The 19,960-nt window shown below is 31.3% G+C and overlaps 1 protein-coding gene across 6 annotated transcripts in view; it reads right to left on the bottom strand.

Annotated features, from left to right (window-relative positions):
• Positions 1-1,323: 1,323 nt before the first annotated feature.
• LOC145318958 (calcium/manganese antiporter SLC30A10-like) overlaps positions 1,324-19,960 on the bottom strand; it is a 107,694-nt gene continuing 89,057 nt past the window's right edge. For 5 of the 6 annotated variants that reach the window (XM_080160727.1, XM_080160728.1, XM_080160729.1 and 2 more), the window contains 10 exons: positions 16,634-16,708; positions 16,089-16,215; positions 14,752-14,819; positions 14,175-14,256; positions 13,192-13,317; positions 9,036-9,167; positions 6,795-6,951; positions 3,713-3,795; positions 3,037-3,132; positions 1,324-2,648 (listed from right to left, as the gene is read on the bottom strand). In XM_080160727.1, coding sequence (XP_080016853.1) covers positions 2,049-2,648; positions 3,037-3,132; positions 3,713-3,795; positions 6,795-6,951; positions 9,036-9,167; positions 13,192-13,317; positions 14,175-14,256; positions 14,752-14,819; positions 16,089-16,215; positions 16,634-16,708 — 1,546 coding nt within the window. In that variant the 3' untranslated portion in view covers positions 1,324-2,048. The remainder of the gene's footprint in view (positions 2,649-3,036; positions 3,133-3,712; positions 3,796-6,794; positions 6,952-9,035; positions 9,168-13,191; positions 13,318-14,174; positions 14,257-14,751; positions 14,820-16,088; positions 16,216-16,633; positions 16,709-19,960) is intronic. The other variant, XR_013879607.1, reaches the window with a different exon arrangement.

Consider the following 19,960-nt stretch of genomic DNA (forward strand, 5'->3'; position numbering starts at 1 on the left):
CGTATCGTATTATAAACGGCTTTCCGCGGATATAGAATGTACAATTATAAGATTAAAACTAGTTTTTTTAGCCCCGTGGTGCCGAAGGCACCGGCTAAAAAAACTAGTTTTAATCTTATGATTGTACATTTCTATATTCGTAGAAAACTGGATATAATACGATGCTAGACATAGTTTTTTCGTATTCATGAGAACCGGTTCCTATCCATCGGATTCAAATGAATACGAGAATAGTTATTTCTCGTATCGTATTATAAACGGCTTTCCGCGGATATAGAATGTACAATTATAAGATTAAAACTAGTTTTTTTTAGCCCCGTGGTGCCGAAGGCACCGGCTAAAAAAACTAGTTTTAATCTTATGATTGTACATTTCTATATTCGTAGAAAACTGGATATAATACGATGCTAGACATAGTTTTTTCGTATTCATGAGAACCGGTTCCTATCCACCGGATTCAAATGAATACGAGAAAATAGATTCTCCTGGGTAGATAATTCAATTATAATCAACTTAAGATTTCAAAGATTGTTTTAAACTGATACTTTTTTTAGCAAAATCAATTTTAATTTTTCACTGTTATATTTGGAATAAAAAATAGCTTACTTTAAGGTAAAATAATTAAGTTTTTGGCTGTTCATTATTTTAATTTGCTAAATCCTTAAATCTAATAGTTTTTATTAATTTTGAAAATTATTTTAGCTATATGCAGGTAGTTATTGTAGATAATTTAAATTTACCTAATTTTTTTCATAGATTATACATTTTAAATTTCTAAGTACTATAAATTCTAATTTGTATTTGTGTATATTTTAGAAAATCAATAATAAAAAACAAGTACAATTGTTTCCATAAATAGCGCAGCAAGGCATACAATAAGGGGAGGAGACAAGGTTGCAAATCTTGGGTAAGGAAGCAGATGAAAAAGGTATAATATTAAAACTGACTTCAAATTTTTAAAAAGTTATTGAAAATCCAAAGCAGAGATATCGCTTTAAGAACGTACATACCATTGTTCTAGAGAAGTTATTATACTTTTAATCAGAAAGGAAATTGTACATAATATTCTTCATATAAAGTACTTAATTATTTTAATTTATCACTTGTGATTTTAAGATTAAGGTTTATTTCATCCTTAACATTGAAAAATGATAGTTTTATTAGTTATTTGAAGAGCATTTGATTATCTTAATATTTTAATAATTTTTTTGCTTTTGAATGGAAACAAAGCTCTCTTCTTATTCTAATTTTGGTTTCTGTCCGTAATAACCGGGTTTAATTTTAATTTGACTACAATTTTTAACAATATTTTTTATTTTTATAAAACAAAAACATGTAACACACATTCACAACAATTTAATGCGTGTCTGTATCTTTTTTTTTCTTATCACATATTTTGTTATCAAAAAGGGATTCTAAATATCTTAATAGTGGGGTTAATTTTTCACCATCTTAGTCAAATATTTATTTAAATGATACTAATAATATAAATTAAAATTATAGTCTTGTAGGCTTTATTAGTTATACTATATGTATTCCCAAAATAAAAGAAACCACCTTAAATTCATCGTTTCCAATAATAACCATCAAAAGCCAGCAATCATTTTAATAATTTTTTTTTGTCATAATAGACAAAAATATTGCATACAAATTTCAGTAAAATATGTTAATACAGATTTACCTAGCAAACCAACTTAAGGATTAGTTTCCGAAGATATGACTGATAATTGTCCAAGATGGTAATAAATTACAGCCCAAACCTCTACATTTAAAGAAATAAATATTTTGTCCCTCTTCATTTTTTAATCATTATTAAAAATTAAATTTTTCTACGCAGATGAAAATATAATAAAGTTTCATTGTTAGTTAGTACACTATCTCTATTTGAGCGGTCCTGTGAAGTTTCCCACCATAAAAAAGGTTAGGATTTTTTTCTTATTTCTTCCTATATTTAAATCTAACTTGTTGAATATAAAAAAATTTCTTATATAAAAAGGGTAATTCTATTATTTTAATAGTATTATTATTAATATCTTGGGATTTTGATTTTAAACATTTGATTGTTTCGAGATAACCCTAACCGCTCTTGATTTAGCAATTGGCACCATTGGCGTGTGCTCCCCCTCATCCAGATCATCGCCCCCAGTACTGCTGTTAGAACTTGTCTTGCGAGCTAGTGGATTTGACCCGCCGAGAGCGGCGGTAGTTGGCACAGTTTTGTCGCAAACGGCTGCGGGACCAACCGAAGAAGTTGATTTTAAAGTTGGCGTCATGCTGCGGTTTGTGTATTCAGTATACTGCGGCGGTGACAAGCACTCGGTGCTTGTATACTGAGGAAGAACCGCCGTTGGCGGCACAACACTTCCACTGTATTGTGGGGGAGGCGGCATTTGCACGCCTTCACCGCCCATAGCAAAGTGAACAGTATCTTGGGGCAGGGCAACGGGTACAGTAGCATGATTGTAGACACCGCTATTGTCTCGGCTAAGGGTTCGAGTCCCGGCGAGTAATGGCGATGGAGTGTTGCTAGTACCGGCGGCGGGACGGAGGGCGGCGATTGGTTTGTCGGGGGTGTTTCGGCGGGTACTGGTCTCGCGGGGTTTTACAGGGGTAGTGAACTGGCTGATACTTAAAGGAACTTCAGGATTCTAAACAAAAAAAACTTTTTAGAAACTTTTGTGTTTTTGTTGTAAGGAAAAATTCTTAATAATAATCAGAGTGATTTATCTAGGAAAGGAAAATGTCTAGGAAATAAATCCTTCCACCCCACCTCCACAACATTCCAGCTTCACTTAGTCATCATTTTCACTTCATGTACACAAGATTTTACATGTTAGTTATTGAATAAACAAGAATAAAAATATTTATGAGAAGGAAAGCTATTTATGTTTATATAGAAATCTTAGCTAGCATATCCCCAATAAAGGCTGAAATATTAACAAAGCCAACCAAGGGCTATGGAAAAAGGGAAGGACGAACAAACTGCGTTATAGAATAGCTTGTTCAATTGTGACTGTGTGTGTGCTATGACTTTACCTGTCTAAAGGAAGAGTTATTGCTCCTAAGTTGAATGCTGGGTGAATCAGGAAGGGTTAAATCAGTGGTTAATTCGGTAGGAATTCCTGTAGTCTCCTAGAAAAAAAAGAATTTGTACCTACTAAGATTTATTTTTCCAAAAACTTAAGGATGGTAATTTTAAACATCCGGGAAATTACGAAAATCAAATTTCCAGAATCTGGATAGCTAGATACCTGCGAATTACTAAAGGAATCCTCTATGGTAAGGTTAAGGACTATAGATAGATAGTTAGATATCTGGATGGCTAGGTACCTGGGAATTACTAGAAGGATCCTCTATGGTTAAGTAAAGGACTATAGATAGATAGTTAGATATCTGGATGGCTAGGTACCTGGGAATGACTAGATGCATCCTCTATAATAAGGTTGGGGGATATTCTATAGATAGATAGTTAAGTTTGATATCCAGATGGATCCTCCATGATAAGTTTTGGTGCTATAGATAGATAATTAGATATCAGATGTCTAGGTACCTGGGAATTACTGGATGGATCCTCCATACTAAGGTTGGGGGCTATTCTGTAGACATATAGTTAGATATCTAGATATCTGGGTACCTAGTAATTACTAGATGGATCCTCCATGATAAGTTTTGGTGCTATAGATAGATAATTAGATATTAGATGTCTAGGTACCTGGGAATTACTGGATGGATCCTCCATGCTAAGGTTGGGGGCTGACCGCCGACTTTGTGTACCAACTAACAAGGCAGACAGACCTAAAATACATTAATATTATCATCCACTATAAAAATACTAAAATACTATAAAATCACTTGGAAAACATATTGATATAATCATAACTTACGCTTATTGAACTGAAGCTGAAGACAAAAACTAACAAAATAAAGACTAAAAATTGTATGCTTTACTTTCAGTCAAAAAGTGTGCAAAAAAAATTACAAACGAACCTTTTTTATCATTTACCTTTGTTTTTGCACAAGTACATATTTTTAATAAATCATAAAAAAATTCCATATGAAAAAATAATGATGTTGGAGAATATTAAATGCAAATTCCATTTAAAAGTTTGTAATTCTTTGAACTCTAAAATCTTTTGAAATATTCCATTAAATTAATCTTTTTCTCTTTAGATATATAATCCGTAAGAGAAAAAAAAATAATAATCCTGTATTTTCTACACTTAAAATATAATCATTCAACCCCATATACTAAAGTAACAGGATGTTTGTTCTATCTGTCTTTCGTAGAATTGATAAAAGATAAACTAAGTTATTTTTTTTGATGCCATAGTTTAAAGTAATATCAAGCATAGCATAAAAACAAAAGGTATTATCAAATTAGGTACTTTACTTCAATGTCTTTAAAACTTAAGGTTTACTATAAAACCTCTACTCGACATAACTACCAATAATAATAATGTTAGTATATACCTAATTACATTGTTTTTTTTTGCTTTTAAGACAATACAAAACCACACAAATTTAGTAAATAAAACTGTGTTGGAAGTATAATAGTATGTTTCGTTGTGAATTCGAACCTTTATCCTTTCTTTCTTTCCTTATCATATTGGGTAGTCTAAAAAGAGCGCCTATTTGAATTTCATAAGTGTGTGCGGCATTTCAAACAATGCTTGCGCAACCAAGCCTAAACAAAGCCCATGTGGCCATCTTATTTTCTTCCGTTGGAGAGTGCGGAGTTTCTGTGTATGAAAAACTATGTTTCACAATGAAATGTGGTGTTATCCGTGCTGATAATACCTTGAGTGCTTCCCGGTTTGACATGACCAAAAGACTCGGTAAATATTTATTTCTTTTAAGCATTTTAAATAGAATAGAATGATATCTTAAAGAAGGCAAATTAATTTCTTTATTTTCATTAAAATTAGACCAAGTAATTGATTTATTTTTGTATCAGAATATTTTTATAGTAGTCTATGATGATTTTATCTATGAATTATAAACTCGCATTAAGTTTTGATTTAATTTTAAGCAAAAAGAAGTTTAATTTTTTATATATTTTTGAAATATAAATTCAAGAATCACGAAACCTTTTATAAGGAAAAGACGATTATTCCCAAATGAAAAAGATTTATTTTCTTTTACAAGATTTATTTTCTTTATGATGTATTTAACATTTTAATATTTGATTATTAATTTTGTTATTTTTATTTCAGCGTGACCGTTTTCATACAATAAATTGTATTAGTAACTACGCTGGTTTTGAATCATGTGGGAAGTAGCAGGTTTAGTACGTCTGTACTAAAAGATCTTTTACACGGCCAGGCAAATGCTGTTGTACCGAAACAAAAACTTATTTTTTTTATAATACATACCCTAGATAATGATATGTATTATTTCTAATCACAAAGTAACTGGCAAGTAAGGAATATTTTTTGCCCAAGGGAATAAATATTCATTCGTGCCATAGTAATGATTAAAAATAACATTCCCATTGAAACAAAAACTACTCTTTTATGTTTAAAAAAAGATTAAGTTTTTCCTTCCTTACCTCTAGTGACCATTTCCCTCCCTGACAAGATTTAGAATTTTGTGCAAAATTTTATGAATTGGGTATCTGGTATGAGTAGTATTAAATGTTAGTTTTAATTGTCGTAGGGATCAAAAATACCCACAAAATGTAAAGAAAAATAGAATAATAAACTCTCAAAAACAATTGTTAGTTGGTTTTTAGAGAAGAGGCATTTTACACAATGTTTACCAATTTACTAAAAGGTGACCAAAGGATAAATAAGAGTATATATTGGTTCAGAAGCTAGGGCCAAAGCCAAAAGAAGTATCAATAACAAAACCAATGTCATAATAATTACCCAATAAATAATATTACCAGAACAAAAAACTTATTTAGTAATAATAGGAAAATCTAGGAAAAACCAGTATCTAATACAGAGGCGTGCCAGAGGGGGTGTAAGATGGAGTTAACACCAGATTAAATCGGATTTTAAATTGTCCCACACCTATCTTATGTATAAAATCTTTACACCACTAGGAAGAACATATCACACCCCTTTAAATGTCTCTCTTACCCTTCCCCCCTCCTCTTTGATTTTAAGCAATGGGATTTGTCAAAATTCATATACCCCCCCCCCCTTTAAAAAACTATGCACGCCACTGATCTAATAATATATGTATTATACCATTATACCCAATATAAATATTGCGACTAATTTAAACTAGACAGAACAAGAATGTTAACTTTCATGAGTGTCAAAGATTCAGGGATTGAAAGAGGTAAGACAATGGCAGTTAAATTATGTTCCAGTAAATCGCCAATGATGATGCACAAAAATACCCTTCTATTGATTACAATTAGTGGTTGAAACGTTTGGACAATAGATTAATATACCAAACAATAAAAATTCAATAAAAGTCCACAATACCTACTGTTAATGTTTTAATAAAAAGGGTAAATAATAAACACTCAAACATTACAATATTAAAATTAGATAAAAAGTACGTCACAAAATTAAGATCTTTAGTTCTGAAAACAACACAATTCCAGCTTTATGTGCTTACCATATTTAATATTATGATGAAATCATACAGAATCAAAATACTCTAAATCAAACAACAATTTCAATATACTTAATAATCTAAAAAATATTACCTAAAAACTCATAAAGTGTAAAAAATCAGGCTTAATATAAATGTAGTTTGAAAAAGAGAATAAAAAATGGTGAAATTAAAAGATTTCAAATTAAGGTAATTTGCATTGATGTCTCCCGGCCAAGTATTACCTTTAGCAGTTTCCGCAGATATGGATATAGAAGAAGGTCGCCTGTTCAGCGGGCTGCTGGACCGAGATGATCGGCTCTGACCGCCAGCTGACGGCGCTTTGCTTCCCGGAGGACAGCATTTGCTCGCCTCACAACCAGCAAAAGAATTCTTTGGCAGCTAAAAAAGATTTAAAATTGTTAAATGTTAGTTTAAAGTAAGGAATAGACAAACGAGATCAAATTATTATACCAACTTAAAGCACCAATAGAAAACTATTTTTAGTCTACTAGATTTCTGTTATTTATTATTGGATAATATAAACAAAAGAATCTTTTCATCACTGCTGTAAAGTACATTAATCATTTCTTATTTTAATTCACACTCCCTTTGATTCAACTAGTATTACATTACCAAGTAAATTTGCAATCATCAATTTAATTCATGCATACTCCCTTTAAGTTAACTAGGTTAAAAAATATTAGTTGATATAATCATCAGAGTGGAAAAAAACAAGTTTTGATAACAAGAACGTTTAAAGTAATTTTTGGGTAAGCTTTGGTTGAGTAGGGGTAAAATGGGCTCTTCATGTATAAGGTCCCACAATTTCCCCACCAGTTTAAAATAGGAAAGAAACTTATTGTTCTAAGGTCTATTTGTTTGTTAGAGGGATTGTACCAATAAAATATTTGCATTAGGTTCAACATTGAAAATTCATTTTCAATAGGTTAAACAAAAGTCAAGAAAATAAATATTTTATGACAGTATATCTTAGGATAAAAGGACAGGTTATAAAGTTTAACAAAATAGTTTTAATCCTGTGGAAATTAATCGATTTCAAAGCCACACTGAAAATTGTATTCTAAGCTTTCTAAGATGTTCTTCATGCACATTGCACCCTCATTGCGAGATATCTACGATTGGCATGCTAACTAATTTTGTTGAAAAAGTATATAAAGAAAAGTTATTTTCCTATCCTTTTTTTCTAGTGATAGTAAAAGAAATGCACATTTGAAATAAAAAACAAATGCCTGTTGTTACTTTTTATTTGGGTAATAACATCCAAATAAAATGAAAACAATATTAACAAGCAAAGACATGTCCATAACTAGGGAATAGGGAAAGATTGTAAACATTATAAAGGCAGCGTGTCGGAGCAATTTGATTTTGGTGCGGCTCCGGCTCGACCTAAAATCGAGAAAAACTCGACATATTTTTTCTCTCCCAAGTCTATTTTTGACTTTTGAAGGTTTTAAAAGTTCAATTTTTGATAAAAATGGACTTGAATTAACTTAAAAGGGGCATTTGCACATGAAAAAACAGAGTTACCAAATTATAATTTATAAAAAATCTCATTATTTATCTAGTCCGGAGCCGGAGCCGTTTTTTAACGAAAAATACGGCTCGAGCAAAATATGGCGGCTCCACGGCTCCCGGCTCCGGCTCCGAAACACTGTATAAAGGGATAATAGAAAGTATAATTAGACAAACGCGGATAGTTTTTAAACAGTTCATATAAAAAGTTGGCGGACAGACGGACGGACGGACGGACGGACGGGACATACAAAGCTGCAGAGTGGCTGCGCAACTATAAAAAAATTGTAGAACACATTTGAGATAAAGATAGGAGAAAAGACGAGATACAATATTCTATAAAAAAAAATTGGCAGAATTTTCAATAGGTGAAACCAAATAAAAAATTGTCATTTTTTTAAAACTAATAACCCCTCTAAATTAATAAACTAATTGAAGGATTTCTTTTGGCTATTTTGCTTACACCTATATGCCTGTAAGATCTTATGCATTGATATTCTAACTTTATTCATGGAATATATGCAAAATTTTCACTTTCAATTGTAAGCAAATACCATTATTTTATTTTTCTAACATAATATATGCTTTTTTGCTTATTCTTGTGAATACAAATAGTAACAAAGATTGCATGGAAATGAGAGGATAAATAAATCTACAACCCTTTCTTGCCACTAAATGTTTTTAAGTTTTAGTAGCAAAGCTACTTTTTGATTTACTTTTTCTGTCCGTCCATACGACAGTCCGCAACATTATGAGGAAAATTTGATTTTTCTAGCTGTTATGTATGATAAACTGCTCATTACATTAGTCAAGATACCCTTTATCAAAAAGAGACCAGTATTTAATTTACTTGTTCCGTTGGTCTCTCAATATGCAAAACGTTTTGTAATTTTTTTTAATATATCTACTCTTTAAACGACTTTGTCCATCCACCCAGGTTTGTTTCTGACCTTGGGGCAAGCTAAGACGCAGTCCTCAGTGGAAGCAAGCCTGTTGTGTGGTGCTGTCTCAATGAACTCAGGTTGAATAGTGGTGGAGTGAATACCCTCGTGGTGAAAAAACTCTTTCACCTTCTCGGCAACCTAAAATACATTACTTAATTTAATTTAGATTTTGATAATAGACATAGCATATCTAGATGGTTCATCTAATCCTAAAATTCGTCTAAAAGGATTACATTGCAGACAAACACCATTTAAGTTATGAACGCGTCGAAATTTTTCTATGATATAATTTCTAGAAACCTAATTTTATCCCAAGGAATTTAACTATTCGTAGGTTACTTATTAAATTTTTACAAGATATAATTTACACAAAATAGCTTTATTTTAAGAAATGCGACTATTTATATAGTCGACTCATTTTACGAACGAAATGAAAATAAATATACCCTTTCCTACCAAAATCTGTACAAAATTTCAACCAATGACATGTCTGCAATTTACATCTAGTGTTCTCCTGTTGGTTGATTTATTGGAGCATGTCTCTGTTATTTTGATAGAAAACCCGCGAATTTAATTTAATTAAAATGTACAAACAAGACCCCTATAATATTACGCCTAAACAATATAAGGCAATTATTTAAAAGTTAAAGCTGTCATTAATGATAAATTAATGACTTTGTTATTACGAAGTTAAAATAAGATTTGTTAAAGTTGCAATAAGAACAAGTTTATAATTTGCTAATATTGGTTGTGTCTATAAAGTTTGGATTATTGGATCTATTATAAGGGATATAACATTTTAAAAAGGACAAAACATATAATACATGCAATTCATAGGAGACGTTAACCAGAGATCCTAATAAAGTGAAATGAAATTGGCAATAAATGATAAAGAGGGGGGGAAGTTTTGACACATTTGCGTAAACAGTGAGTATAGGCTTTTTCTTTGGACTGAGAGGATAGGTTATCAGGGATAAAATCATTCTTATATGATAAATTTTCCCAAGTTTTAAGCTTATTTGGTTAGACCTCCAGGATCAGGAGCTTCAGTCTTCCAGGATCAGGGGCTGCAGGCCTCCAGGTGGTCTCCAGACAGGCAAAATTAAAAAAAAAATTTTTTTTAGAGTTTGAGGTCAAGTTATAAAACAAAATATGCATATTTTTTAATGATATTTACATATTTAAGGATAAAAGATGCATATTTTCTTTTATAAGTTGAACTCTAACTCTTCAACAAAAATTTAATTTTTATTTTTACCTGTCTAGATACCACCTGGAGACCTGCAGCTCTTGAACTTATAGGCTTATCCAAAAAATCTTAAAACTTGGGAAAATTTATCATATAAGAATGATTTTATCCCTAATAACCTATCCTCTTAGACCTAAGATAAAGCCTATACTCACTGTTTCCGCAAATGTGTCAAAACTTCCCCCCCCCCCTCTTGATATACATTTTGATGATTAATGAAATTATTGGTTAAAACATTTGTTCAAAAATAGTTTGAGACCCACCAATCCAAATTCAAAAAAGTACCCAAAGTTTTTCAGCAAAACAGATTTTGTAAAACTTTGGACTCTCGTATATTTCACAGTCCAAAGACACCTCCATTGTTTATTGTTTTCAAAATTTCAAAATGCAAAACTATTTGTCCTTAGTTATTGCAGCTTTGGTGAGGTGTAATGTAAGTCAGAGAGAGAGGGGACATTGAGCTGTTTATTTCACTTGTCCCCAAAGTTTTCTAATAACGTTTTCTTATTAACAATTTTGGGGACTTTAGGGAATTTTGATTCGTTGATTCATTAAGTTTAGTGTTCAAACGCTTCAATCACTAATTTTAATCTACTCATGGGACAATTTTGAGTATCATCATAGGGTCTGTACATAAATTTTACAACCATTGTCTTATCCCTTTAGGTTCCTGAATGTAAGTTATGTAAAAGTTTATATAACCGAATTCATCAATACTTAACATGAAAGGCTCTCACTACTCACTACTGCAATATTCAGAGATATAGAGAAAGGTATATTCTTAAGTAAAATATTTTACAGTAACGCTTATTAACGTGTATTATATCCAAGCGCAGCAAACCAAATTTTATAAACACTATTGAAAATAGCCAAATCGCCCCTTTCTTTAGGGGATGACTCTACCGAAGAATACAATATCAAGAGTTTTAGTACCAAAATAAAAGTAAAATGGTCAGATTCCATGAAAAGGAGAACAATCACACACCTACTGTAACTTATTCATTCAATGTCACAATTTTATAATGTTAAAAAGGTATATTTTTTTACCAGTCAGCTAAATATGGAAAAGAAATTTGCCGTTAGAGAAATATTTTTCAATACATTGACTAAATAAAAACACTTAATAATTTATGAAACATTTTCTAAAAACTTTTCAGACCAATATAACTTAATTGTCAACAGACCAATTTTACAGTGCACTTATACAATTTTTTGCATTATTTTTAACTCAAATAAAAAATGAAACGGTTTATCATAAGTAAATGTCTATTAAATGTTTCCCTTCCAATGTAAAACGCATAAATGTTATTCTTATATTTGACAATTAAAGTAATTTTAATTGATAGTATGAAGTTAAATTAAAATAAAGAGAAAAATAAATATGAAAGCCAACGACTTAATTCCGATGATAATAAAAATAAAATTAAAGCAACCAATGCAATGACAGAACTTTTGGATTTGTAGAGAGAAGCAATTAAAGGGGGGGGGGGGGGGGGGAAATGTGGTGACTCGTCACACGACATACCAGCAATTTTATTTTGGGTGCTACTCCCTTAGTTTTAGAGATAATTGGATGAAATCTTTTGGGCTGGGTCACTAATTACCCAAACTATTGGTATCTTTAAAAAAAAACCGGCGGCGAGACCGCCGCTCCCGCCGCCCGCCGCTGTTTTCCGCCGCCACCAAAAAAAATTTTTATTGCATTTCTCGCCGAATTAGGCAATTTGGAATCATTTGAGACCATGTTATTTTTTTCAAAAATTTTTCCCCTTACAAGCAACCCTGCGGGGGGACTTAGTCATTTTTTTCAAATTCTCGTTTATTAAGGTATATCTTAAATTCAGTGCTACTCCTGTGCTTTTAAAGATATTGAAACAAAATCTTTTTAGGTAGGTCAGTAAAAAAATATTTGAATAAAAAATGGCGGCGGGACCGCCGCTCCCGCCGTCCGCCACCACCCAAAAAATTTTTTTTATTGCATTTCTCGCCGAATTAGGCAATTTGGAATAATATGAGACCAAGTTATTTTTTTCAAAAATTTCCCCTTACAAGCAACCTTGCTCCCGACATCCGCCGCCGCCGTTTTCCGCCACCGCCTCAAAAAAATTTGAAAAAAATAACATGGTCTCATATGATTCAAAATTGCCTAATTCGGCGAGAAATGCAATAAAAATTTTTTTTTCGTGGCGGCGGAAAACGGCGGGAGCGGCGGTGCTGCTGCCGTTTTTTTTGAAAGATACCAAAATTTGGGGTAATTAGTGACACAATCAAAAAGATTTCATCCAATTATCTCTAAAACTAAAGGAATAGCATACTGTATTTAAGATATACCTTCATAAACGAGAATTTGAAAAAAAGTCCCCCCGCAGGGTTGCTTGTAAGGGGAAAAATTTTTGAAAAAAATAACATGGTCTCAAATGATTCCAAATTGCCTAATTCGGCGAGAAATGCAATAAAAATTTTTTTTTTGTGGCGGCGGAAAACGGCGGCGGGCGGCGGGAGCGGCGGTCTCGTCGCCGTTTTTTTTTAAAGATACCAATAGTTGGGGTAATTAGTGACCCAGCCCAAAAGATTTCATCCAATTATCTCTAAAACTAAGGGAGTAGCACCCAAAATAAAATTGCTGGTATATCGTGTGACGCTTCACCACATTCCCCCCCCCCCCTTTTTAATGTTTTTTCTCGTATTCATTCGAATCCGGTGGATAGGAACCGGTTCTCATCCATACGAAAAAACTATGTCTAGCATCGTATTATATCCAGCTTTCTACAAATATAGAAATGTACAATCATAAGATTAAAACTAGTTTTTTTAGCCCCTCATAATTGTACATTCTATATCCGCGGAAAGCCGTTTATAATACGATGCGAGAAATAACTATTCTATGATAACTATGATACCAAAATATCCTACCTCCATATATTGAGCTAGATTAAGACAACGTATATGTGCTGAGGCAATGATCCTATCCCCAGTGAGCTGCCAGACGTGGAACTCGTGGACTGCCAAGATGCCGTCAACCTTCTCCATCAGCTTTCTCTGTAATAACAAATGTGTAGTTAACAAGGACTACAAATAGCACAGCAACAAAAATTATTCAGACAAGAGGCAAAAAACTGTATTCACTTTTGAAATTCTTGGTGAAAGTTTTATAGGAATAATACATTTGTACTTTTTACATTTAATCGTATACTTATACACTTACAGTTAGAGTGAACTTTATTTAACAGGTAAAAGGACGAGGTATATTCATTGTTTTTTACCCCCCTCCCATCAATAATCAATTTTAAATCAAATAAAAGGTACAAAATTGCATGATGCAACACAAAAAGGCTATACTAAAAAAAACTCAAAAAACTCCCATCTCAGAAAACGCTTATCTCAAAAAACGCCTTTTTCATAAAATGCCTACAACATTTTTTTAAAATTATCTTGTAGTAAAATATGTCAGTCTAAAAAGGTATTGTGAACATTATACAATATGTACATTATAAATTTTCTTATTGAAATATCTATCCCTGAAGTATAATGTCACTCTTGTACATTCCTTAAGCCCTTTTTATTTTTTAAAGCATTTTGAGTAACAACAAACTAAAGGTTTGCTTTTTGAAAACTGATCACAACTGAATAACAAAAACTTTTACCTAGTTAATTCATGTTTTAAGTTTCTTTATTTCATATATCTACTGCAAACAACCCAGTTTACTTTTCAGTTATTACAATAAGATGAACAACTATGAGCTCTATTAAAACATACTTCTTATTTATTTTCTTTTTATTTGACCTAATATCTTGAATAGGCGTTTTTTGAAATTGGCGTTTTCTAAGATAGGCGTTTTTTGAGATGACCCCACAGAAAATGCATAAAAACGGAGGTTATGACCAGTTGTGTTTACCTGAAGCGTATCGACTTGAATATGGGTTGGCACAGTTTGTAGTAAAATAAGGGCAGAATCTATCAAGAGTGGCCACACAGACCTAAAATAACCTCATTTACATGTAAATATGTATAAAATGGAGAGGCGGATGTGCCACCTTTTGTAATTTAACAAAGAATTTAACCAAAAAAGAGTTACAGCACTTAGATTTGGCAAAACAAAAATAATTCTCAAGACATAAAACTTTAATATTAGAATTAGATTCATAAAAGAATTATAATAAATAAATATTCGACAATTTGATTTTATCAAAGCGTTCGACAGCCTAAAGCTTGGTTATTTAAAATAGTTCATCCAATAACGATAAGTAGGTAAAAAACCTTCTTTTAAAGATTAAGATTCATTCTAAACCGTTTTAGTTTTTCATTTGAGGATTCTCAACATGGGCCCCGGGGACTGTTTAATGCTATTTATTTCTAAGTAAGTTTTATGGTGGTATTAGACCATTTTTTGTCCTTCCCTAAAACTTTGAATATAAAGCCTTTATGTCCTGAGGTCGCAGCAAATAAATTATTCTATAAAATAAATATGTTACCTTAGAATGAGGATAACTAGAAGGAGGGAAAGCCCAGGATCAACGTACAGCTTGTACTCCCAGTCAGTCTAGATAACAATTATTATATGTTTTAAAATAAGGGAGGGAGTGTACATTGGGATTAGACTGTAAAGGGATAGTTTCACGAAGTGCATTTTTAAAAAAATAGTGAACTGTAAGTTTTTTCTATTTTAAATAACGTAGTAGTGCATAATATAAAGTTATTAATTAAAATTAAAAGATTTGACCAGGAATTTTCCTTTAAAAATGAGTTTTTCATTTTTATTTTCAACTTCGTTGCATGTTATATATGGCAAAAACTTTTTTGTCATAAATACAACTTTAGATAGCATTTACAAGTTGATAGAACTTCAAACTTTTTATACAACAAAATACACATAACAACAAAGAATGACCAATAAAATATTTAGTATAGTACTTAGGGTAGTGATCTTTTTATATGTCTTAGTAGAATATATTAGGCATTGGATAGATATGATTATGATAAAGAATTTTAACATTGACCTGACCAAACTTTTTTTATTTGACAATATCTAAAAGAGTTAGTGATTTGCAACATAAATTACATGAGAATGGTCTTTTTATATATATATATGTTGTATGGTTAGTTGGTATTTCCGCGTGAGATAATGTGTATATTGTAAGTAAACCGGACGGTTTTCTTTATTTTTTTTAAAAGAATCTATAGAAAACCTGTCCTATAATGAACCGGACGTTATTTTTTTTTATGTTTTTTAAGTAACTTGTCCCAAGGGGAACCCCTGTTCAATTTTTGTATAACTCTTGTGAAATATGTGGAAAAAGATTCTCTGATATTGGTGTTTTGGCTATACATATTTGGAAAAAAAAGACCATTCTCATGTAATTTATGTGGCAAATCACTTTAACTTTTTTCGATATTGTCAAATAAAAAAAAGTTTGGTCTGGTCAATGTTAAAAATTCTTTAACATATAATCATATCTATCTAATGCCTAATATATTCTACTAAGACATATAAAAGTTCACTACTCTAAGTACCTTAACTCTTTAAATACACTTCATAGAACTATCCCTTTGACTAGTCCTAATTGATAATTTCAAAATACATTTTCTCATTCGTTGCAAAAATAACACTGGGGACTTTTGATAAATCTTGATTGGGTCGTACAAACTAGCAGTGACTAAATTCTTCCACCAATAATTTTGTCTAGGTACAGGAGGGGTAATTTGTCATTTTATTGAAAAAAAGCAATTATTTAATTTATGATATTAGGTTTCCCCACTTTATTTTCTTGGTGATCATACTATTTCTATGCAATATAAATCTAGTTCGTACCTGCCACATGATGATGGCAGAAATGATGACAACTACAGACCCGAGGGCATCAGCCATGACGTGGAGGAAGACGCCTCTCATGTTCATGTTGCTAGCACTGTGGGATTGACCATGCGCTTCGCCCGCTCTGAACACAACCATAAAATATTAGGTAAGAGAAAAGAATCCATAAAATTTATAACTTTTAAAGCTTCGATTTATCTATAAGTATTTAAAAGTAACAGGATGTCTGTCTGTCTGTGTACCGAATGATCTAGCTAACTGATTCAATTCTCAATTACAGTAAAGCTTCTCATAGGTCCAGGAAAGGTTTATAACTATATTGGGGAGAGTAACACCACTCTCTCTCCTAAGAAAAAAATGGCATCTGGTTTGAATAATAATCAATAAGAATGTTATCGATATGAGCAGTTAAATAAATGTACAATACTTTCCTTCCCCTAATATATGGCAGTTTAAAATAGATCACGATATAGTCTAAATCAACAACTTAAACTATTAATACAAATATCCTATTCGAGTTTTATTGCGAATATTTTATGTTCCTTGGATAAATTTCTGAAATCTCTGCATCCTTCTCCTCCCTGTCTGCTAGGTCGGTCAGATGACTGTGGGTGGATCTGAAATATAATAATTTAATTAATTAACAGGTTATTTATGTTTTAATATTCATTTTCTTTCAAACCTAGCAATATCACCCCCCCCCCCCCCTTACGATTTTCATAAATAGAGTTATGGAACTGTTCTTTTTTCTTATCATTAGGTATCAAATATAATTCTCAATAGAAAATTTCATAACATCTAGATGTTTTTGTATTTTTATCACTAACCACATAATAAACTTACATAATATGAAACTAATGAACAGAGAATTAATGAATAATAGCAATAAAAAAGAAAAAAAAACAGGGATAATATGTTGAACTATTACTTAGCTAAAAATATTTAAAATAGACACGACGGAAGAACACATGGACAAACATCATTTAATTCGTTTGATAGATTAAGCATCATTACAATTTCATTATTCTTTCCCAAACCTATCTTACATAAAAACTAAGAAAATCTTTTTTTCCAATTTATATGCAAGATGGATGAATGCAGACATATTTTCATTACAGAGTAGCTATGCTCTTATTTATACATTGTTTGTTGTAAAACATTATATTCCAACACAAAACAGTAGTCTTATATAAACTAATAGACAATCTGACTCAAAACAAAGTTTCCAAAGAAATCAGGAATTAAAGGTAAAAGAACAGACTGTAGATAAACAAATAGTAGACTTAATTCCATTTATATCTAATGTTAAATATTAGATTGGAAAGAACAAAAAAGCAAATAGCAGACATACATAGTAAGATATATAAGTTTTCCGGAATTTTAAAGTTAGGGGGAGATTTGAAATCTGCATCAAATTTTGAGGATTTTTTATAAAATTCGTTTTTTCTATAATTTTTTATCTAAAAGCGGAAATGCAATTTAAGTTAATTAATTTTGGCATCTGTGATTGGTGGATTTAAAAAATCTGCGCTCTGATTGGATGGCGTACATCATTCAACCAATTAGAGCGCAGGTAGTTTAAAATCCACCTATCCTATTGGTCAAAATTAATTAACTTAAAATGCATTTCCGCTTTTAGATAAAGAATTATACAAAAAACGAATTTTATAAAAAATCCTTAAAATTTTATGCAGATTTCAAATCTCCCCCTAACATTAAAATTCCGGAAAACTTATATATCTTAATACATAGTAAGTGATCCTAATTATACACTAAAATTCACTTTTACATCGAGCAAAAGAAATCAGTAACCATAGCAAACTGGGGTAGCTCAGGGCAAGTTTTAACACATTAGACACTTATGTTAATGTTTGATATGATTGCTTAACAAATTGTATATTTGAAGAATATGGTAAAGTCGACAAAAGTCCAAATAACACAATATTTTGAAATTATATTACTATCTGAATCTCTGAAATATTCCTGATATAAATTGCTTACCAAAGCTAACCTTACATAATCTTATTGATGTGGAAATCAGACATAAAGAAAAGGGCAAACAGACTAAGTTATAAATTTGAGTGATTTAAAAGTTCTTCATTTTCTAATAGATAATAAAATAAAATCCTATTCATTTTTAAATAAGCTTGTAGCAAAGCTAGTAATAATCCTATTTAATACTCATTACCTAAAATGTGTATAATAGAAAAAAAGCCTTTTTACATTAAATTAACAATTTATTTTCATATTTCTTTGAAGAATTCTATGCAATTTACAAAAATTTTAGCCATGAAATAAATATTTATGAAACTTCAAACATTTAAATTCTAAACTTAAGAAAGTAGAAGAAACTTTTATGAAATAAAGAAAAGCTTACATAAGGTTTATTTCTTGTAACTTTCACTTTAAGTTTAGCCTATAGAGGATTAGCTTTGGTTTAGCAGCCTAAAACCATAAGATAAACATTATTCCTCTGTTATCTTGCCCAGCACTTTCTGTAGTTAAAAATTATTGGTGTGACACTTCTAGATTTGAACTAACCAATCAAAAATTAATAAATTACCCAAGTTTAGAGCCTAATTTAATGGTTATAAAACTTTGGGTACCAGTGTAATGTCTTCTCGCTCTCCAATTAAAATTACTTAAAAAATAAAAACTATGAAAAAATGTATAAGTATTCAGAAGGGAATATGTGTCCCGCAATCCAAAAATGCATGTTTCTTTGAATGTGGATTGAATGAAAGATACTACAGTAGAATCTTAAGCTAGTGTAGGCACTATTTCAACTGTGACACCAAGTAAAAAGCAAATTTGACAAGCAATGCACTAGATTTAATAAAAAGACGGCCTGGGAGTAATATTTAGCAAGGAATTGGGCAGATAAAGCAATTCTGTGCCCAGAAAATCAAACCTTTAAACAAAACAGCAAAAAATATTTAAATTCTTTTTGAAGGAATATACCAAACAGGCTTCCAATTAAAATAAGGGGGGGGGGGGAAGTTCTGACACATTTGCGTAAACGGTGAGTATAGGCTTTATCTTTGGACTGAGAGGATAGGTTATTAGGGATAAAATCATTCTTATATGATGAATTTCCCCCAGATTTAAGATTTTTTGGATAGGCCTCCAGGTTCTGGAGCTCCAGGCCTCCAGGTGGTCTCTGTACAGGTAAAATTGAATTTTTTTTTTTTTTTTTTTTAAGTTTCAGGTCAACTTATAAAACAAAATATGCATCTTTTTTAATATTATTCACATATTTGAAGAAAAAATATGCATATTTTGTTTTATAAGTTGATTTTTAACTTTAAAAATTTTTTTTTTTTTTTCATTTTTACCTGTACAGAGACCACCTGGAGGCCTGGAGCTCCGGAACCTGGAGGCCTATCCAAAAAATCTTAAATCTGGGGGAAATTCATCATATAAGAATGATTTTTTCCCTAATAACCTATCCTCTCAGTCCAAAGATAAAGCCTATACTCACCGTTTACGCAAATGTGTCAGAACTTCCCCCCCCCTTAATGACAATATAATGAGATAATAACCAAAGTTAATGATAAATATTCTGATCCTCATAAAGCAATCTTCCAAATCTATTGGTGTATCTAAAAGGCAGATTTGGTAGCAGTTTTGAACGCACAAAAATAAATCTAAGTGCAGTGGTATGCATTTACACTTTGTAATGGATTTTAGAACATGGATTAAACATGAAAAGTTTAAATAAAAGCCTAAACCAATGATTGAATTATGATTTGCTTAGAGTACTTATTTAATTTTTTTGAGACATAAAACTTGTGCCAAGTGGATACCAGTATGAATCAATATTGTAAAAACAATCAAATCAGTCATACGAACCATACCTTACAACAACA

The sequence above is a fragment of the Acartia tonsa genome, chromosome 5 (assembly GCF_053477335.1).
Source record: "Acartia tonsa isolate MP-2025a chromosome 5, ASM5347733v1, whole genome shotgun sequence".
Lineage (NCBI taxonomy): Eukaryota > Metazoa > Arthropoda > Copepoda > Calanoida > Acartiidae > Acartia > Acartia tonsa.